We start from the raw sequence: 21,194 nt of genomic DNA on the forward strand, positions 1-21,194 counted from the left end.
CCACTGCAGTTGGATTCTGGTCCTGTTCGTCTCGTGAAAGCGACACAGCAATGCTTTGAATTTGTTTGCCGTACGTGGCTTCCCGTTAACCGAACTCTGATTTGGCTGAGGTTGTGTTAGCATAGAGTCACAAACACCAGGTAAACAGTGTGATTGTGAGGCTGTGCTATACCCGCCCTGTGTTGGTGTGCAGTTGCTCTGTATCTTAAACTGTCTGCTGAATGCGTAAATATCTGTATTTAAAACCTTGGCCCGGTTGTATATCTTAACTGTGTCATCACGAGTGTCACCAGCACAGTGTGATGGTCCGGCTGAGCTGAGTCCTGACTGTGTCGTTGTGTCCGTGCGCTGTGCAGAACCACCTCCTGCTGCTGATGCTGCTGGTGCTGGAGGCCACGGTGTACCGGCACCAAACTCACCACTACCGGCAGCTGCAGAAGTCCCCGCCCCCGACCCCCGCCCTCTTCCCCCACACCACCAGAGACACCCTGGACCAGGGCCTGCTCAGCTCCTTCAAGTACCTGCTCAACTACTTCTTCTACAAGTTCGGCTTAGAGGTAGCATCGCAGTCCAATAGCGCCCCCTGTCTTTAGGGGCAGTTTAGCTCCGTCTCGTTTTCCTTCTGCTCTTTTTTTGCTCATCTGGCAATGTTTCCCGTCTTCCGATAGGCTGCAGTACAAAGTTTTTGTCCCCCCCACCCCCCACAGATCTGCTTCCTGATGATGGTGAACGTGATTGGACAGAGGATGAACTTCCTGGCCATCGTCCACAGCTGCTGGCTGGTGGTGATGCTGACTCGCCGCCGGCGGTCGGTCATCGCAGGGATCTGGCCCAAATACTGCCTGTTCCTGGCCCTCTTCATGGTCTACCAGTACCTCCTGTGCGTGGGCATCCCACCGGTCCTGTGCATAGGTGACTGTCTGAGGCCAGCCCGATTCTCCTCTCTGTCCTATGTCCGCGTACAGTAGAGCTCCGTCTTCAACCATCACTCTGACGCATAAGTGAACACTTCTACATGGAGTGACCATCCTGATAAATGTGTGCACCTTAGATTGTGTGCTGTACATGTAATAGTGTCCGTGTATTTATATATTGACTGACAGTATTATCCCTGGGTTCTTGTTTTTGGGCAGTTCTCTGGAACATATTTTGTTAGCCGTTTTCCTGTTTGGATGTTGCTGTTTTTGGCGGCTCGGCCTGACGTGAGCGTCTCCGCGTTTTTTTTTTTTCGCAGACTACCCCTGGCGCTGGAGCGCCCCGGTCACCCTCAGCTCCGCCCTCATCAAGTGGATGTACCTGCCGGACTTCTACTCCATCCCCCGTGCCAAAAACCTGATGGGTGAGGGGCCCACCTCAAGGGGGGGGGGGGGGGGAAGCGTAGCGATTCCAGGTTCTGCGATTTTTGGCGCCTTGCACGTTACACGCTCAACTTGAGGCCTTCTGGCTGGAAAATCTTGCTAAGAGCACTAGACCCCTTTGTGTAACTGTGGTCTTCACTTGGAGTCCAGAATCAGTGGAAAACTACAACAGATGGCTGGCTTGTGACCCAGTATTGAGATTCTCAAGTCAGACATATTTTTTATTTTGTGCACATTGTTGGGAGCATGTGTTTGTTGTCATGGTGACAGTTGTACATTTACCGGCAGCACACCCTAATGGAATATACTGCAATATATATTATATGCATATAAATATATGTGTATATACATTTAAAAAATATTTAACATTGTTGTTAAATGTGTGACTCTTGCTTGTAAGAAAATGAAACTTGATAATATATTTTATTTCAATATATTGCAATATTTATTGCAGTATATTTTGTTTATATAAGGGCTTGCACTTATTTGTTTTCTTCTTTCTGTGGGAGCCGGGTCACTTAGCAAAAACTGATACGTAGCTATACAGCTATGGGAAAACCATGCTGTAACTCTGGACAGGGGAAAGGGGGTCATAGGTCAGAGGTGAGGGGTTAATGGGGGGTGTCTCCTCTGCGCAGCGGACTTTCTGCTCCTCATGTGTGCCTCGCAGCAGTGGAAGGTCTTCGAGAACGAGAAGAGAGAGGTGTGGATGGTGCTGGCTGGAGAGAACAGGGACGACCCCAATCCCATGAAGGGGCGGCCCATCAACCCTGTGCCCAACTTCATCAACTGCAGGTACACACCTGTATCCAGACATGAACTACACATATACACCTGCATCCAGCCATAAACTACACATATACACCTGCATCCAGCCATAAACTACATATACAAACCTGCATCCAGCCATAAACTACACATATACACCTGCATCCAGCCATAAACTACATATACAAACCTGTATCCAGCCATAAACTACACATATACACCTGCATCCAGCCATAAACTACACTCACTTACCTGTATCCAGCCATAAACTACATATACACACACCTGTATCCAGCCTCATAAACCATTCACACACACACCTGTAGCCAACTATGTATTCACACACCTGTATACAATCTCATAAGCTACACACTCCTGTAAGCTACACTTTCACACCCCAGTATCCAACTTGTATCAACTGCAGGTGCACACAAACGTACCCAACTTCACGCACTGCAGAAACACAGCTCTGTGTTTCAGTGCGTCTCACCTTTAGCTCGTTAGCGGTGCTAGCCGTGGCAGCCTGGAGGCTCAGAGGCTCTGCTCTGTCCTCGCTGTGGTCCACCTGCGCTGCCGCCATCCTCAGTTCACCTGTGCCCCCCCCCCCCCCAGGTGTTACCTGGACATGGCCAAGGTGCTGTTCTTCCGCTACATGTTCTGGCTGGTGCTGGCGGTGGTGTTCGTGACGGGCGCCACGCGGATCAGCTTCTTCGGCCTGGGCTACCTGCTGGCCTGCTTCTACTTCCTGCTGTTCGGCACGCAGATGCTCACCAGGTCCGCCCGGAGCCGGCTGCTGATGTGGGACTGCCTCATCGTCTACAACGTGGCCGTCATCATCTCCAAGAACATGCTGTCCGTGAGTTACCCCCGCCCCCCCCCCCCCCAACTCCTGGGGACCCTGCTCCTACCCTGCCACTGGCCCGTCTGCAAACAGCATGCGCACACTACACCTGGGATGCCCAGCCCTGTTCCTGCAGATCTTACCGTCCTGTAGGTTGTCACTGCAACCCTAACATGGCACACCTGACTCTACTAATTAGCTGCTCAGCTCTCTAGCTTTTGAACGAGGTGTGGTTTGTTAGGGTTGGAGTGAAAACCTGCAGGACGTTAGATCTCCAGGAACAGGGTTGTGCACCCCCGCTCTAGACCTCTGATAGATACCATCTCCAGGTGTTCTTATTCAGTGCTAGGATGAAGTTCAGTGGCCCTCACTTCAAAATTTTTGGAGAGAACAGGTCTGGGGCATTTTTCTACAACTGTCCCTGTCAGATATTGGTATTCACTGAGTTCACCATACACCATAGTGTGATTGTGATGGTTACAGTGTGTGTGTGTGTGTGTGCGTGTGTGCGTGCGTGCGTGCGTTTCCTGTCCTCTTCAGATCCTGGCGTGTGTGTTCGTGGAGCAGATGCAGGCTCGTTTCTGCTGGGTGATCCAGCTCTTTAGCTTGGCGTGCACTGTCAAGGGCTACTATGACCGTGAGTACAGCGCCTCTCAAAAGTACAGGAGGACGTTTCCTGTCACACAGTCACAAGACTACTTGCTGGCTTTTACATTAAAGTTGTATGTGTGTGTTTTTTATAAATGTGTGTTTTATAAATGTGTGTATGTGTGTGTGTGTGTTTGTGTGTATGTGTATGTGTGTGTGTTTGTGCATGTGCGTATGTGTGTGTGTGTGTGTGTGTACGTGTGTGTGTGTTACAGCCAGTGCAATGGACGGTCAGGACTGCAGTCTGCCTGTGGAGGAGGCGGGCATCATCTGGGACGGAATCTGCTTTTTCTTCCTCCTGCTCCAGAGGAGAGTCTTCCTCAGCTTCTACTTCCTGCATGTGACTGCAGACCTGCTGGCCTCGGCACGCCAGGCGTCCCGGTGAGTGACACGCGGCCTGGCCACGCCTCCTGTGGGGTCGCCATGGTTACCTGGGCCCCCCAGACATTCCATGTTCATGTCATTGCACATACTCACGGTCTCACTATCACCGAAGCTTATCCATATTCATGAGGGGGGCGTGGCTAAGTGCAGTTCTGTGGCAATGCATGGTTCTGTACTGTAATGTAGCTCTGGAAAGTCCCTCCACCAGACTGGAACCTCCCATTAAGAAGTGGGGGTGGGGGGTGGAAGAAATCCAGGAGTTGACCATCTGGGTAGTCTACAGAACCTGTGGAGGGGCCTGTGATTAATGCCTTCCATCCATGACCATATGGCATGTCTGCAGCGTGTGGGCAGTAACATTTGGTATCGGCATTGGCAGTCATGGGCATTTGGCTTTCATTTCACTGTCATTTTACTAGATCTGAGAAGAGAAAGTTTACAAAGATTGATGAAGTTGTGTGTTTTTTAGCAGCCTGGATGATTTTGTGTCTGTGTGTGGTTAGGTGTGTGTGTGCTTGTGAGTGATTAGGTGTGTGTGTGTGTGTGCTTGTGAGTGATTAGGTGTGTGTGTGTGTGTGTGCTTGTGAGTGATTAGGTGTGTGTGTGTGTGTGTGTGTGTGTGTGTGTGTGTGTTTGTGAGTAATTAGGTCTGTGTGTGTGTATGTGAGTGATTAGGTGTGTGTGTGTGTGTGTGTGTGTGTGAGAGAGAGAGAGAGAGAGAGTGATTAGTTGTGTTGCAGTGTGTTTGTGTGAGTGATTAGGTGTGTGTATGTGTGTGTGTGAGAGAGTGATTAGGTGTGTTGCAGTGTGTTAGTGTGAGTGATTAGGTGTGTGTATGTGTGTGTGTGAGAGAGTGATTAGGTGTGTTGCAGTGTGTTTGTGTGAGTGATTAGGTGTGTGTATGTTTGTGTGTGAGAGAGTGATTAGGTGTGTTGCAGTGTGTTAGTGTGAGTGATTAGGTGTGTGTATGTGTGTGTGTGAGAGAGTGATTAGGTGTGTTGCAGTGTGTTTGTGTGAGTGATTAGGTGTGTGTATGTGTGTGTGTGAGAGAGTGATTAGGTGTGTTGCAGTGTGTTAGTGTGAGTGATTAGGTGTGTGTATGTTTGTGTGTGAGAGAGTGATTAGGTGTGTTGCAGTGTGTTAGTGTGTGTGTGTGATTAGGTGTATGCAGTGTGTTAGTGTGTGTGTGATTAGGTGTATGCAGTGTGTTCGTGTGTGTGTGTGTGTGTGTGTGTGTGTTAGTGTGTGTGTGTGATTAGGTGTATGCAGTGTGTTAGTGTGTGTGTGTGTGTGTGTGTGTGTGTGTTAGTGTGTGTGTGTGATTAGGTGTATGCAGTGTGTTAGTGTGTGTGTGTGATTGGGTGTATGCAGTGTGTTAGTGTGTGTGTGTGATTAGGTGTATGCAGTGTGTTCGTGTGTGTGTGTGTGTGTGTGTGTGTTAGTGTGTGTGTGTGATTAGGTGTATGCAGTGTGTTAGTGTGTGTGTGTGTGTGTGTGTGTGTTAGTGTGTGTGTGTGATTAGGTGTATGCAGTGTGTTAGTGTGTGTGTGTGATTGGGTGTATGCAGTGTGTTAGTGTGTGTGTGTGATTAGGTGTATGCAGTGTGTTAGTGTGTGTGTGTGTGTGTGTGTGTGTGATTAGGTGTATGGAGTGTGTGTGTGTGTGTGTGTGTGTGATTAGGTGTATGCAGTGTGTTAGTGTGTGTGTGTGATTAGGTGTATGCAGTGTGTGTGTGTGTGATTGGGTGTATGGAGTGTGTTAGTGTGTGTGTGTGTGTGTGTGTGTGATTAGGTGTATGCAGTGTGTTAGTGTGTGTGTGTGATTGGGTGTATGCAGTGTGTTAGTGTGTGTGTGTGATTAGGTGTATGCAGTGTGTTAGTGTGTGTGTGATTAGGTGTATGCAGTGTGTGTGTGTGATTGGGTGTATGCAGTGTGTTAGTGTGTGTGTGATTAGGTGTATGCAGTGTGTTAGTGTGTGTGTGTGTGTGTGTGATTAGGTGTACGCAGTGTGTTAGTGTGTGTGTGTGATTAGGTGTATGCAGTGTGTTAGTGTGTGTGTGTGTGTGTGTGATTAGGTGTATGCAGTGTGTTAGTGTGTGTGTGTGTGTGATTAGGTGTATGCAGTGTGTTAGTGTGTGTGTGTGATTAGGTGTACGCAGTGTGTTAGTGTGTGATTAGGTGTATGCAGTGTGTTAGTGTGTGTGTGTGTGTGATTAGGTGTATGCAGTGTGTTAGTGTGTGTGTGTGTGTGATTAGGTGTATGCAGTGTGTTAGTGTGTGTGTGTGTGTGTGTGTGTGTGATTAGGTGTATGCAGTGTGTTAGTGTGTGTGTGTGATTAGGTGTATGCAGTGTGTTAGTGTGTGTGTGTGATTAGGTGTATGCAGTGTGTTAGTGTGTGTGTGTGATTAGGTGTATGCAGTGTGTTAGTGTGTGTGTGTGTGTGTGTGTGTGATTAGGTGTATGCAGTGTGTTAGTGTGTGTGTGTGATTAGGTGTACGCAGTGTGTTAGTGTGTGTGTGTGATTAGGTGTACGCAGTGTGTTAGTGTGTGTGTGTGATTAGGTGTACGCAGTGTGTTAGTGTGTGTGTGTGTGATTAGGTGTATGCAGTGTGTTAGTGTGTGTGTGTGATTAGGTGTATGCAGTGTGTTAGTGTGTGTGTGTGTGTGTGTGTGTGTGTGTGTGTGTGTGTGTGTGTGATTAGGTGTATGCAGTGTGTTAGTGTGTGTGTGTGATTAGGTGTGTGCAGTGTGTTAGTGTCTGTGAGAGAGCACTGGGCTGCAGTAATGGCTGACTCTGACCCTCTGTGCATTATTTCCTCAGGGGCTTTGAGCTCTTCAAGGCCAGCATCGTTAAGAGCATGAAGTTCCACCGGGAGGTCGAAGCCAGGTCCCTCTCTCAGCTGAAGAGATCGTGAGTAACTCCGGAAACGGTTCGATCGGTACACCTCTCTCAATCCACCGCGCAGAGAATACGAGCACACAGGCAGCCTGTAAAGGGTTAACGACATGTTCCAAAACTCCGTAAAAACTCTGACTCATTTTGAGCGGCAGGGGGGTAAGACACCACTTACGGCTGCCGTGTTGCGGCATGGTCGCCTCTCTCTCTCTCTCTCTCTCCCTCTCCAGAATGGAGCGCATTCAAGCCAAGCAGAAAAAGCTGAGGGAGGGGCATCTGGCTTCTGAGAGCAAGGATGAGGAGCCGCCAGGTATAATACACACTCCCCCCCCGACTTCCAGAGCACTGTGACTGTTCAATTTTATACAAGCGAAATGGGGAAGGGGGGGGGGGGACCACAAAATACAATTTATTTTGTCTTTGTTATTCTTTATGTTGAAATACTGTGTGGGTGGAGAGGTGTTCGAGAGCCGTTTCACATAAGCAATTCGAAGTTCAGTTGGGAATTCATCTCTGAGGTGCGGAAAGATCGGTTTTAGGTTTACGTTTATTGAGCGCTATCTGCTGCTGTTAGCAGGGGGGTTCACAGGGAAATTCACGCTTGTTTAGCAGCATAGAACACCGCCGTTTCTCTGAGTTTAGCGTTAGCTCTTGGGGCTAACGGAAACAGGTGCGAAGGCTATTGGTTTATGCAAACAGGCCTCACAAATGCACACTTGTTATCAACACTCCGCATGCTGAATTTTAGCACTGTTAAGAGTACTGTTTCTGGGCAGAACCAGCACATGCCATTATTCACTCTTACTTATTCAGACTCTGTACAGCACTCAGCGTGCATGTGCAAGTGTGTGTATGCCTGTATGTGTGTATGCGTGCGTGCGTGTGTGTGTGTGTGTATGTATGCGTATGGTACAGGACTGAAGCCTCTGCCCTCTCCTTGCATTCAGCAGAAGCAGACGTGAGCACAAAGACCTCCAAGCAGAAAAAGAAGTGGTGGCGACCGTGGCTGGACCATGCCACAGGTATCTGACATCACTCTGCCCAGTGTGCGTGTGTGTGTGTGTGTGTGTGTGTGTGTGTCTGTCTGTCTGTCTGTCTGTCTGTCTGTGGTGTGTGTGTGTGTGTGTCTGTCTGTCTGTGTGTGTGTGTGCTCTCACACACACACACACACACAGTCTTACGGTCATGTGTGTGTGTGCTCTCTCACACACACACACACAGTCTTATGGTCATGTCCTCCATCTCCAGAGGAATACATCTCTCGGTTACAGAAACATTGACTGGATCAACATGAGAACAACTACAGTTCACCCGACATCACAATTATCTCTCCTTTATCTGACCGATTATCCAGTACATCCTTTTGGAGTATTATATCATAATCATGTGTGATATAACAACACATGTAATGTACTTCTGATCTGGTGATTATTTCAGATAATTTGAGTGAATATGTGTAGGTGTACAGCCTTTTCTGCTTGTAATCAAGCAACATCTACGACTCCCTGGTTCCTGATGGGACTCTGCAGTCTGTGTTTAGGATACAGTCCAGTGTCTCTGAGAGTGTATGCGATCACTTCCCCTGTAGTGAGAAACTCACACACCATGCAGATTTGCATACAGCTAAGTTCCAGAGCTGCTCAGCTGTGTGCTGAGGGGAAGGGGGTTTTTGGGGTTCTGTGACCACCCTGCCCTTCTGGGGATGCTTTTCGTTTCCTCGGTTCTTGCTAGCGTCCCGCACAAACGGGACACCAGTTCTGTAACAGGTTAGTTCAGTGTGCTGGTGCTAGGGTCCGTACTGCTCTTTGTGGTTCTGTCTGCTCACCTGTCTGTCTGTCTGTCTCCGGCAATGCAGTGCTGCACTCAGGGGAGTATTACCTGTTTGAGTCGGACAGCGAGGAGGAGGACGAGGCCGAAGAACAGAAGCCAGACAAACAGAGTGCCTTCCAGGTGAGGAGATTCTCGCATCCATGCACCCCGACACCCCCCCCCTACACCCGTTACATCCCGTTACACCCTGTTACACCCAGCCTAACTGCTTTGGAGAAATTAAAATGAGATGTATATTGTAAAATGTCTTTTCTTTCTTTCTGGTTGTTTCAGTTCAGGCTTTCAGTTTTGTATTTTGTTTGGGATACATGTTTTTTTACATGTTCTGATCCTGTGCCCGCAGTTGGCATACCAGGCCTGGGTGTTCAATGCCAAGATGGCGCTGAAAGATCGACAGCGACGGAAGGAAGAGCAGCGGCTTCGCAGCTCCCAGGCAGCAGGTCAGACAGACAGACAGACAGACAGACAGACAGACAGACAGACAGACAGACAGACAGACAGACAGACAGACAGACAGACAGACAGACAGACAGACTGGCAGACAGACAGGCAGACAGGCCAGGCTGGTCAGACAGACAGCAGTGAAAAACATTTATTTTGGTGATATTTGGTACAGTTGCTTTCCCCGGGTCTAACTCTAGTGTCTGTGTAGCTGCTGTGGCAGGTGAAGGTGAGGAAGAGGAGCTCAAATTTGAGGCATCTCCAACACAGGAAGAGGAAGAGTCAGGGGAGAAAGGTGGTTCAGGTAACAGCCATATTGTCAGAAGAGAATGATTTTTTTCCTCTGTGTGGCAACAGCATTTCTCCAATATTTAACCACTATGTTCTATGATGACCTCATACAGTGATGTCATTCCTGCCCTTGCATGCAGGGAGGAGGGACTTTGTGCAGAGAATACTGGATATCCTGAGGTTCTTGTGGGTGCTCTTCCTGGCCATGGTGGACGGCCTGACCCAGTGGCTGAACACGCTGACTAAGCAGTACGTGGACACCTCCACCGTGCTGTGCAACGAGCGCTACTTCATCATCCGGAGCATGGATCAGGTGACGTACTGCTGCTCCCTGATCAGGTGACAGGCTGCTGCTCCCTGATCAGGAGACTGGCTGCTGCTCGCTCTCTGGCCCCCAAGGAAATCTGTGAGAGGAAATCAGTGTTGATGACTCATAAGGGGCTCATTCCAGCGGCTTATCCAGTCCCCTCCCTGCATACTTTCCTCGTGTCCTTTCCTCACTCCTTAGCTCCACCCAATGGAGGACGTGAGGAAATGATGCGAGGGAAAGATATGAGGACAGAGGAAATTTGGAAACGTGTATTAGGTAAATTGAATTCCTTTGCCTGTCAATTACAGATGTAGCTAATGTGGAGAGGTGGATCCACAGGTTGATCATTTATATATCACGCGTTTCCAAAAAAATACTTGCGCAAAGGATACACTTGTGTTTCCTTGCTCAAGCATCCTCCAGGATCCTCCTTGCTCCTCGCTCCTCCGAGGAGCGTTTAATGGATCAGAATGTCCTTAAAGATGACAGACCTCGATTGACCTCCAGGTCACGCGAGGACCGAGGCAATGAGATGAAATAAGCGATTGGAATGTTTCCCAGGTCTTAACAAAGCCGTGCTCTTCTCGTTGTAGCGCTCACCTATAGAGAACATGGAGTGTGACCGGGATTCCCAGGTGACCGAGATCCCCACCATAGAGATCTGTCTGGATGAGCTGGCCCCTGAGAGCAGCAGCAGCGCCACCCGGTGGGCATACGCGGCAGAGCCAATCCACGCTTACATTCCTGTCTCCAGTGCCGATGCACTCGGCTGATATAAATATAGAACTCTAACCATAGAGGGCACTGTGTTTGAGAATTGGCTCATCTCAGCTTTTGTAAATGAATGTCAATGCAGCCTTGGCTCATTAACCTTACATGGTGTTAATTCTTCCACAGTTGCTTGGAGCCGGATACTACAGACCCAGAGAGGACTACAGCCGGGACTTCCGGCCACAGCGGCGCCGCCCTTTGTCCAGGACCTTACCTGAAGGTGGAGGCGGGGCCAGAACCACAGTCCAGACAGCGCTCCCAGTATTTCAGGACCGCCAGCGCGCTGCTGGCCGACAGGTACCAGTGACATCACAGCCTCCAGATCACTAGAGAGAGAGATGGCTCTTTTTCCACTTTGGCTCTTTGGCTTTACCGTTCCCCTTCCTTGCTTGTGAATATCAATGATGGTTTTTTTTGTTGTTGTTTTCTGTCGCCCGTTGTCCAGCCCGGTGGACATAGAGGAGCTGGCCCAGAGCCGGGAGTTCTACGCCTCTCAGAACCGGGCCCTCAAGCTGCTCTTTGCCCTCTACAACCTGCTGGCGGCACACTCGGAGCTGGTGTGCTACTTCATCATCGTGCTCAACAACATGGTGACGGCCTCCGTCATCTCGCTGGTGCTGCCCATCCTCGTCTTCCTCTGGGCCATGTTGGCCGTGCCCCGACCCACCAAGAGGTTCTGGATGACCGTCATCGTCTACACCGAGGTGGGGCGCTGAAGGATCTTGCTTGAAGGGCGACCATTGTTTCTCCCCTGAAGCAAAAGAGAACCTAGGGATCAGCTTTGCTAGGGCACTGTAATCGCTGAGTGTTGAGGTTTGCTTACCCAGTTTGCTTCATACTTTAGGTCAAAGAAAGGGACGTCACCCCTCGAGAAGTAATCGGTGTTTGTTCTGTACTGGTGACCTTCATCTTTAGCTCGAAGGACTAATTGTATCTTTTGTTGTGCAGAACATCCAGCAAAGGCTATGGTTTTAAACATTCAGACCTAAGCACCTATGTTAAGGCAACTCTTGGTTGAAATCCTTTATTTTTAATCCATCGATTAAGAAATACTATATTCCCCTGAGGGCCTGTCAGACTGTTAGAACATTTGCATTAGCTCTGTACAAAACTCCTGAATACCTGAGTGTTGTGTGCCTGCAGGTGATGGTGGTGGTGAAGTACCTCTTCCAGTTCGGCTTCTTCCCCTGGAACAGCGCCTACGAGCTCAAGCTGAACGAGGACAAGCCCTTCTTCCCTCCCCGCATCCTGGGGCTGGAGAAGACCGAGCGCTACATCCGCTACGACCTGCTCCAGCTGCTGGTCCTGTTCTTCCACCGCTCGCTGCTCCAGGTGCGCATGGGTCCATGCCCCACCAATGCTAACGCTAACGCTAAATACTCAGGACTGTGACAGAGCCAGCAGCCCCACAGGGCAGCACTCAGCTGGGCTGTAGCGTCATTCAGGGCGGGGGGGAGGGGGCGGGGTGGTGGGGGGATTCAGACAGCTGGAGGCCTGTTGTCTCATCACTCACCAGTGACCCCTGCTGGTCAAGCATGCACCCACATGGCCTGCTTGCACCGGAATTACCTTCCTCTAGCTCATGGTTAGGCGACCCTGGCCCTGGAGCACCGGTGATGTTTCAGGATTGTTTTCTGTCTGAGCTTCACAGCAAGAACATTGATGATTTATTGAAAGTCTGAGCCTCCAGCACATGGACAACCCGCATTCTTTAAACTTGGATAATTAAAATGAATCCAGTTATATAGTGACGGGTTTGGATGGAGCAAAAACCAAGGACCATCTCTGGCACTCTAGGCCCATAATTGCCTAGTATTGCCTGCTGTAGCTCATACTTGGGCAAGCTAGACCTGATGTGTGGACTATATTGACAAAAGAAGTGGTGGCTTGACATGGTTCGCACGTCTGCTCTCTCTCTCTCTCTCCTGAATTTGATAACCGGGGCTGTGGCAATGTGTGTGTGGCGGGAGGAATACATCTGGGGTGTTCCCAATTTTGAGATAAAGCGGAGAAACATAAACAAAGATCACTAGGGAACATTCCGGTTATATTGTCGTTTTGTTGTGAGATAACGTTATGATGAGAATTTTCCCCCCAAACAGCCTTAAAACGTATTTACTGCCCGAAACATTCCTGGCCTGTCGCATACAAATTTACTGGCAGCGTCCCCTGAAGGTTATCGCTCAGTCTTGAATAAAAGTCACGGACGTATCAGACACATTTTATGAATATTCTGGAAAAAAAGTGGCATAGATTTGTTTAACATTGCAAACATTCCCGATAAAATTAATAGGAATGACCGTTCACAATTCCTTTTTTTTTTTTAAACCTTAATAACGAAACTAAATTACATTCTAGCGTTCCTCATGAATTAAAGATAAAGTTCAATGGACGTCTGTGAAACTGCTTGATTTAAATCCCCCCCGTTTTTATTGTAATACACACATATTAGTACTGATCAGCTTTGCAGTAGATATCTGTAGCAGAGGTGTCCTGACTTATCAAAAAAGGGGTGGTGTGAGGGCAGGTTCTTGTTTTAACACTTAAGACAGCTGATCCAGCTAATCAACTAACTTTCCTTTTCTTCTGTTCTGTGGCTCGGCAGCATTTGAGAAGCCTTGGATGTGCATTCTTTAGCTACGGTCTGTGGCTTTGGAATGTAATTCATTATTGTGTAAAAATCTGGAGGGTGGCGGTATGCTGGAGGGTTTGTGCTGTGTGTTTTATGGCCAGTGCTAAGGTGCCTCTGTCTGTCTGTTTGTCCGTCTGTTTATCTGTCTGTCTGTTTAGCGCTATGGTCTGTGGGATCGCGAGGATCCCCTGGGCCAGAAGACTGACGGACAAGGGGAGGGGGCTGCGAAGGGGGCTGGGGAGGGGGCTGCAGAGGGGGCTGGGGAGGGGGCAGCAGAGGGGCAGGAGTCCCAGCCCGTCCCTGGACCCCCCCTCATCGAGCTGGAGGAAGCCAAACCGAGCCAAGACGAGGAGACGGAACCTGACGAGGACCGTGACCCTCCCCCCGCTGCGGAGGAGGAGACTGGGGAGAGGAAGAGGAGGAGCTGGCTGCGATTGCGCAAGAGGAAGAAGCACGATAAAGGTGTGTAGGAATAGAGCATGTCTCACACAGACTCATGAGCACACACACACACACACACACACACACACGCACACAAACATATATTTTATTTATTTGGATGTTACTTATATATATTTTTATTTATTTTTTATTTTTATTTTTTTAACCAAATTCCATGTCCAAAAGAAACCTCCACGGAGGTCAAAGACACTAAGGAGACAAAGAAGAAGAAGAAGAAGAAGACGGGAGGCAAGCGGAGAAAAGCAGCGAGCCAGAAGATGAAGGTTCTGGGAGAGAAAGCGAAGCTCCTGCTCCTCTCCACGTGAGTGTGTGGTCCGCTTCATCTGCGCTGGCCTGGCTGTTCGAACACCCAGGGGTCGCAGTGTTGGATTCTTTTCAATATTGTGTGCATTTTACAGCTGGAACCTAAAGAATCGGTTATGATTTATCTAGCATGCTACATGCTACTGCTATCAAACGTGCCATTTATTTTTATTTGTTGGGTCTAAAATTCAATGAGATGTTCCTGTTTTAGTATATGGCCATACATTTCTGTCCCCAGATGTTCAATAACTGTGTTTGCATGGCCTGGTACATATACAGTACTTCTGTTACGTAAATCAGGGCAGGGTTTGTATGGTTTTAGAGCTTAACTGAAGAGGAGATCCTGATTCCGAGTCTGCGTTTTTGTTCCCATTTCAGGGTGCGTAGCATCTACAGGCCTATATATGGGTTCTTCCATGGCATCCTCCACACGGAGTACCGCCCCACCACCGACGTGTACGTCCTAATGTTCCTCGCGGACGTGGTGGACTTCATCGTCGTCGTCTTCGGATACTGGGCCTTTGGAGTGAGTCTCGCTTCGACACTGTCTACGTCGAGCCTACGTCTTTTCATTTATTTTAATAAATAGCTACATGTAATTACTCAGATCCTGAATATTATGTAATCATTGGTTCAGATCAGGGGTCCTCAATCTCATCCAAAAAGGGCCAGCGTGGGTTCAAGTTTGAACCAAGCAGTACACTTTGAGATTCTACTAGTCAATGTCCATATAAATAGGCTCTAGTGGTTGATTAGTTGATTTTGTTAAAATTAGAAACTGCAGCTGCCTGTAGTGGGTGTTGGATAATGGAGTCAAATACTAACCATTTTTGGTTAGAATGGATCTCATCAGAACTAAGGTGGTTATTTTTGGAGGTTTTTTGGGCAGAAGCCCTTGCTGTAGAGCTCTGACAGATCTCACGCCCCCCCCCCCCCATGGCTTGCAGAAACACTCGGCTGCTGTGGACATCGCCTCCACGCTGTCTGACGACCAGGTGCCCGAGGCCTTCCTGGTGATGCTGCTCATCCAGTTCAGCACCATGATCATCGACCGCGCCCTCTACCTGCGCAAGACCGTCCTGGGCAAGCTCTTCTTCCAGGTCGTCCTGGTCTTTGGCATCCACTTCTGGATGTTCTTCATCCTGCCGGCAGTGACTGAGCGGTGAGGATGAGGAGGGGACAAGTGCGAGGGTGGATGAAGGTGGCGTGGGGGTGGGTGGTGGGGTTTCTTGCTGCATCCACCTTGATGAATGTAAGCTGCATTTTCTGTTCTGTAGGATTTTAGATTTTTTTTTGAGAATTTTAAGTTATTGTTCTATAACTGTCTTTCAGTTACCAGTAGCGATTGTTACATCAGCATTAGAATGTTCAGTTATGAAAATTTTTGGTTCAGTTGTTGACCTTTTTTCCTTAAAGCATGCCATTTGACCTGTCTTCTCAGAATGTTCAGTCAGAACCCAGTAGCCCAAATCTGGTACTTCGTCAAGTGCATCTACTTCGCCCTCTCGGCCTATCAGATCCGCTGCGGCTACCCAACCCGCGTCCTGGGTAACTTCCTCACCAAGAAGTACAACCACCTCAACCTCTTCCTCTTCCAAGGGTAAGACGCCCTGCCCGCGTGCACCCTAATGCTGATCCTGTGGGGTAGGAAGTGTTTGGGAGACACACCCGGTAGCTTCAGAGCGATTCCCCTGACTCATGGCTGTGCCTCCTGGACCCTTTCCCCCAGCTTCCGGATGGTTCCATTCTTGGTGGAGCTTCGAGCCGTGATGGACTGGGTCTGGACCGACACCACTCTCTCCCTCTCCGACTGGATGTGCGTGGAGGACATCTACGCCAACATCTTCATCATCAAGTGCAGCCGGGAGACGGAGAAGGTGCGCCCTTCTGCTGCTTCTCGGTCTCTCCTGTGACACTGCCCTTTGACCTTTGACCTCCGACCCTTCCCTATGAACTTTTCCGCAGTTCTTTCACCTAGAATCCATTTAGCCATCTAGTCATGGCCTTGTTTGCTGAGCAGTTTTTTTTTTGTTTGCTTCAGAAATATCCACAGCCTAGAGGTCAGAAAAAGAAGAAGATTGTGAAGTATGGGATGGGAGGGCTCATCATCTTCTTCCTCATCTGCATCATCTGGTTTCCGCTGTTATTCATCTCATTGGTCAGATCAGTTGTGGGTGTGGTCAACCACCCAGTTGATGTAACAGTTGCGGTCAAGCTGGGGGGTTATGAGGTAAGTCATGGGTAATGTGCCCTTGCATTTTGCTTTTTAAAATGTAGTTTCATTATTATTTATGAAATTCATCCATAACTAGGTTTACTATCACTCTACTGCTTGTGTTATTGCACCAGCCTACATCAGAATGCAGCAAGGCTTGGTTAATTCTGTGGAACTGTAAAAATGTGCTAGAAAAAATACATTTTGATTGACAGCGAAACTGAGAGGGAGTGAATGTGTGCATGAGTGTGTGTGTGTGTGTGTGTGTGTATGTATGTATGTGTGACTTAATGAGTGTGTTAGTGTGTACATGAGTGAGTGTGTTAGTGAGTGTGTATGACTAAGTGTTAGTGAGTGGCTGCCTGTGTTGCTGCATGAGTGTGTTAGTGAGTGAGTAAGCAGATGAATGAGTGAGTGGTCGTCTGAGTGAGTCATTGTGTGATTGAGTGGATATGTGTGTGACTGTGCGCCTGAGTGTGTTAGTGGCTGAGAGCTGACCGGACCTTGAACCCGTCTTTTGGGTTATTGTCCACAGCCCCTGTTCACTATGAGCGTCCAACAGCAGTCAATCCAGCCCTTCACTGAAGAGGAATACGACAGCCTCGCCTCCCAGTTTGCCAATAATGCCGTAAGTACTGACGCAGACTCTCACTGTCGTGTTCCCAAAAAACAATCAGTTTCAGCCAATATTACAACACATCGCAAATGCCCAATTTACGAGTTAAAAAGATGAGAAAACAAACAAGCCAAACCGACAATCCATAGCAGGATGATGAATCGCATAAAATAATATGAATGATATTAAACTTTATTTATAGCCGTTTTATAGGCAGTGGAGAGATCCGTCCGCTGGCAGAAATACTACAGGGAAAATGTAATAAAGTTTATATGTGTGTGCGCTTTGTCTCTGTCTCTCCACTTTGTGAGGAGCAGCTATTAATTTTCCTGCCAGAATAATGCACTTTTTTCCCTCCCCTGTGGAGAGTGAGGAATTTCCTTTAACACTGCAGTGCCAGGAGCTCCAGATCTTATTTATGCATTTATTTTGTACCAGTGGAGTATTGTCCTTCCCTCTCAACTCTGTGGGGTGCGTGTGTGTGTGTGCGTTTGTATGTATGCTTGTGCGTGTCTCTGTCTGTGTGTGTGTGTGTGTGCGTGCATGTGTCTTTGTGCGTGTGTGTTTGTGTGCGTGTGCTTGTGTGTGCGTGTGTTTGTGTGTGCATGCGCGTGTGCTTGTGTGCATGCGTGTGTGCATGCGTGTGTGTGTGCGTGTGTTTTTGTGTGCATGCGCGTGTGCTTGTGTGCATGCGTGTGTGTGTGCGTGTGTGTGTGTGTGTGTACACAGGTGGCGATGCAGTTCATCAGCCTGTACAGTTATGAGGACATCGTGACGGCCAGGATCGAGGGCAGCTCGGGGTCCGTGTGGCGGATCAGCCCACCGAGCCGGCGGAAGGTCATCAAGGAGCTGCTGAGTAACCGCGGCGACATGACACTGCGCTTACACTGGAACCTCCAGAGGTTTGTGTGTGTGTGTGTGTGTGTGTGTGTGTGTGTATGTTTTTGTGTGCCAGAAATGAAGAAGAGAGAAACAATTCAATGCTGATCTGTACAGTTTGCCCTCACTGGAAGTTATTCATTAAACTAATTCAAACAAAATAAAATAAAGCTTTCAAAGCCTTGTTACAGTTCATTTTTTTAATTTCTTACTGCCTGTAAGCATCTTTACTGATCCTGTGGTGGTTTGTATTACTGTTGCACATCATAATGTTATGTTTGTGTATGTGTGTGTGCACGTCCGTGCTTGTGAATGTGCGTATGTGTGTGTGCATGCTTCTGAATGTGTGTGTGTGTGTGTGTGCACGTGCGTGTTTGTGTCCTTTCTCAGGGACCTGGGAAAGGGGGGAACAGTGGAGTACGCCCTGGACACGCACTCCATCGAGCTGGAGCCCGGCAGTCCGGTCCGGGAGGGCCTGGCCGCGCTGCTGGTGGGGAACCGCACCAAGCCGGTGTACGTGGTACCGCCTCTCCGCCCGCCCACCATCACGCTGTCATGGCAACCCCAGCGTCTCTCCCCCTGTGTGACATTCTGTGCCTTCTGACTCGCAGGCTCATCCCGCACATGTTCCCGAACTTCATCCGGGCCCCGAACGGAGCGGAGGCGAAGCCCATCAGCCAGCTGTACGACGGTGAGGGCGGAGCGCGAAAGATCCAGAGTAGATTCATAAGGCCTTTGTGAAGCGTGCGTAAGGCCTTTATAGTGCATACGTAAGGACTTAATAAAGCATGCACAAGACCTTCGTGCCAGCCTGAGTTCCTCAGGATTTCGGATGAACGTACATGTAGCATGATATTTAGATGAACATTGCATGATATTTACAGGAACATAGCATGATATTTAGAAGGACATAGCATGATATTTAGAGGGACATAGCATGTTATTTGGATGAGCATAGCATGTTTTATCTGTACAAAACCAGTTAAGCCTGTTGTATCTAAAACTGTGGAGTGAAACTGTGAGGGTGAGGCTGAGAGAGAGATGGACATTTCATTGGGTTTTCTCATCTGAGCAGCGGGAAATTGAGTGAGCGTGAGAGAGGGAAGAGAGAGAGAGGCGGGCAGGGAATTTGGGGCGTGGTCCTCACCGTCATCGTTACCCTGTCCCCCCCGCAGGAGACGAGGAGGGCTACGAGAACGTGACCCTGTCCCTGAAGCAGGACCGCGCCCTGGACGGCAGCGGGGTGCAGGAGTGGTGGGACGTCAGCGTGGCCGACTGCGACCGCTCCAAAGAGGGCTGCGGCGACCTGCCCATGGTCATCTTCAGCGACAAAGTCAGCCCCCCCAGCCTGGGCTTTCTGGCCGGATACGGGTACGGGCCGGGACCCCCGAATGCGGGGGGCTGTCCAGTCTTAATCCGAAAAAGGGCCGGTGTGGGTGCAGGTTTTTTTGTTTCAGCCCATCGCTGATTCTGCTAATTAACTAGTCGTGGTCTTCAATCAAGACCTTGATAAGTAAAAATAAGGTGTCTTAGTGCTGGTAATATGGGCACTGTATTTTCCACTTCAAAAATTTCTCAAGTGAAACAGGATTGAAACTGTCAATGTAAATCAAACATTCAAGCCACATCTCCATTTTGTGAAATTGAATGTCCTCTGTGCCTGCTTTTTCATTAGCGACTTGACAACAGCAGTTTCCAATTTAGTGCAACCTGCCCAATGCCAATGAGCAATGTGCACGCTGAAATGAAGTTACTTGACTTCATAAAAATGCAAAACTAAGGTTTTTTTTTTTTTTTTACCAATTCAACAATCTGGGGAAATTTAAAATAGCCGGTTTAAATGCACATTGGAATTAGAAGGAAAACAGAGGTAAATGACTTGCTGAAACCACCGACCTTGGTGAAGGTCAGTTAAAAGCGATTGTTTTTAAGCCTCCCAGCTAAATATCCCCCAATATCCCACGTGCTGTGATCTGAGCGTAAATACCATAGAATGAAACCTAGAGTGTCTGATCTGATTGTGAATGCCATAGAATGAATCCTAGAGTGACTGACCTGAGTGTAAATACCATAGAATGAAGCCTAGAGTGACTGACCTGAGTGTAAATACCAAAGAATGAAGCCTAGAGTGACTGACCTGAGTGTAAATACCAAAGAATGAAGCCTAGAGCGACTGACCTGAGTGTAAATACCATAGAATGAAGCCTAGAGCGACTGACCTGAGTGTAAATACCATAGAATGAAGCCTAGAGTGACTGACCTGAGTGTAAATACCATAGAATGAAGCCTAGAGCGACTGACCTGAGTGTAAATACCATAGAATGAAGCCTAGAGTGACTGACCTGAGTGTAAATACCATAGAATGAAGCCTAGAGTGACTGACCTGAGTGTAAATACCAAAGAATGAAGCCTAGAGCAACTGACCTGAGTGTAAATACCATAGAATGAAGCCTAGAGCGACTGACCTGAGTGTAAATACCATAGAATGAAGCCTAGAGCGAATGACCTGAGTGTAAATACCATAGAATGAAGCCTGGAGCGACTGACCTGAGTGTAAATACCATAGAATGAAGCCTGGAGCGACTGACCTGAGTGTAAATACCATAGAATGAAGCCTAGAGTGATTGACCTGAGTGTAAATACCATAGAATGAAGCCTCGAGTGACTGACATGAGTGTAAATACCATAGAATGAAGCCTAGAGTGACGGCCCTTTCGCCTGCAGGATCATGGGTCTGTACGTGTCCGTGGTGCTGGTGATCGGGAAGTTCGTGCGGGGCTTCTTCAGCGAGGTCTCGCACTCCATCATGTTCGAGGAGCTGCCGTGCGTGGACCGCATCCTCAAGCTGTGCACCGACATCTTCCTGGTGCGGGAGACCGGGGAGCTGGAGCTGGAGGAGGAGCTCTTCTCCAAGCTCATCTTCCTCTACCGCTCCCCCGAGACCATGATCAAGTGGACCAGGAGCAAAGACTCTGAAGACTAAGAGGAGACTCCAGCCGACTGGCCACGCCCCCTCTCCACCGGATCGGTGGGAGGAGTCTTTTACCCTCCCCCCAAGCTCCCATTGGCTGATGGCTCCCAGTGGCTGCTACCCCATGTCTCGGCTGAATGAACTCAAGCAATTGGGTAGGGGCAGGGGGAGGGAGAGGGGGAGAGGGAGGTGACGTTTTGTCGACACATGGCACACGCTGGCTGTTGCGACCGCAGCAGGCTGACCGAATCCGACTGCGGGGCAAACTGCGCTCTTACCCGGGTTTGAGCCCGCAGAGCCCCTTGCCGGTTTGTTCGAGGCCCCCAGTCCGGGTCTTTCGGGTTCCCTTTCACCCCACCTATCAGCACTCTCTCGCATGGCGGCCCCAGAAGGTTACCTCAGGGGAGGTAACCCCCCCCCCCCCCACCCCCCCACTGCATCGAGTCTGCCAGCTGCCACAAGACTTGGACAAGTACCCAGTGGTTTCTGTGAGGGGACAAAGTGCGATGACAATCCCAAGCAGAACCATGGCTGTTCAGACCGACATGCAGTCCGATGGCGTGGAAGTGGCTTTTTT

The 21,194-nt window shown here is 49.0% G+C and overlaps 1 protein-coding gene across 2 annotated transcripts in view; it reads left to right on the forward strand.

Annotated features, from left to right (window-relative positions):
- Positions 1 to 20,933, forward strand: part of piezo1 (piezo-type mechanosensitive ion channel component 1) — a 76,819-nt gene extending 55,886 nt beyond the window's left edge. Inside the window, exons 21-51 of one of the 2 annotated variants that reach the window (XM_035417461.1) lie at positions 357 to 557; positions 708 to 912; positions 1,235 to 1,339; positions 1,997 to 2,153; positions 2,739 to 2,982; positions 3,508 to 3,604; positions 3,831 to 3,996; positions 6,822 to 6,911; positions 7,127 to 7,206; positions 7,844 to 7,918; positions 8,752 to 8,846; positions 9,070 to 9,166; positions 9,379 to 9,471; positions 9,599 to 9,771; positions 10,362 to 10,474; positions 10,666 to 10,836; positions 10,985 to 11,243; positions 11,683 to 11,871; positions 13,330 to 13,633; positions 13,799 to 13,934; positions 14,315 to 14,462; positions 14,884 to 15,098; positions 15,378 to 15,536; positions 15,666 to 15,813; positions 15,978 to 16,166; positions 16,687 to 16,779; positions 17,497 to 17,669; positions 18,037 to 18,159; positions 18,258 to 18,337; positions 18,822 to 19,017; positions 20,371 to 20,933. In XM_035417461.1, coding sequence (XP_035273352.1) covers positions 357 to 557; positions 708 to 912; positions 1,235 to 1,339; positions 1,997 to 2,153; positions 2,739 to 2,982; positions 3,508 to 3,604; positions 3,831 to 3,996; positions 6,822 to 6,911; positions 7,127 to 7,206; positions 7,844 to 7,918; positions 8,752 to 8,846; positions 9,070 to 9,166; positions 9,379 to 9,471; positions 9,599 to 9,771; positions 10,362 to 10,474; positions 10,666 to 10,836; positions 10,985 to 11,243; positions 11,683 to 11,871; positions 13,330 to 13,633; positions 13,799 to 13,934; positions 14,315 to 14,462; positions 14,884 to 15,098; positions 15,378 to 15,536; positions 15,666 to 15,813; positions 15,978 to 16,166; positions 16,687 to 16,779; positions 17,497 to 17,669; positions 18,037 to 18,159; positions 18,258 to 18,337; positions 18,822 to 19,017; positions 20,371 to 20,629 — 4,833 coding nt within the window. In that variant the 3' untranslated portion in view covers positions 20,630 to 20,933. The remainder of the gene's footprint in view (positions 1 to 356; positions 558 to 707; positions 913 to 1,234; positions 1,340 to 1,996; positions 2,154 to 2,738; positions 2,983 to 3,507; positions 3,605 to 3,830; positions 3,997 to 6,821; positions 6,912 to 7,126; positions 7,207 to 7,843; positions 7,919 to 8,751; positions 8,847 to 9,069; positions 9,167 to 9,378; positions 9,472 to 9,598; positions 9,772 to 10,361; positions 10,475 to 10,665; positions 10,837 to 10,984; positions 11,244 to 11,682; positions 11,872 to 13,329; positions 13,634 to 13,798; positions 13,935 to 14,314; positions 14,463 to 14,883; positions 15,099 to 15,377; positions 15,537 to 15,665; positions 15,814 to 15,977; positions 16,167 to 16,686; positions 16,780 to 17,496; positions 17,670 to 18,036; positions 18,160 to 18,257; positions 18,338 to 18,821; positions 19,018 to 20,370) is intronic. The other variant, XM_035417462.1, reaches the window with a different exon arrangement.
- Positions 20,934 to 21,194: the final 261 nt, after the last annotated feature.

This window comes from Anguilla anguilla, chromosome 5, assembly GCF_013347855.1.
Source record: "Anguilla anguilla isolate fAngAng1 chromosome 5, fAngAng1.pri, whole genome shotgun sequence".
NCBI classification, from domain to species: domain Eukaryota; kingdom Metazoa; phylum Chordata; class Actinopteri; order Anguilliformes; family Anguillidae; genus Anguilla; species Anguilla anguilla.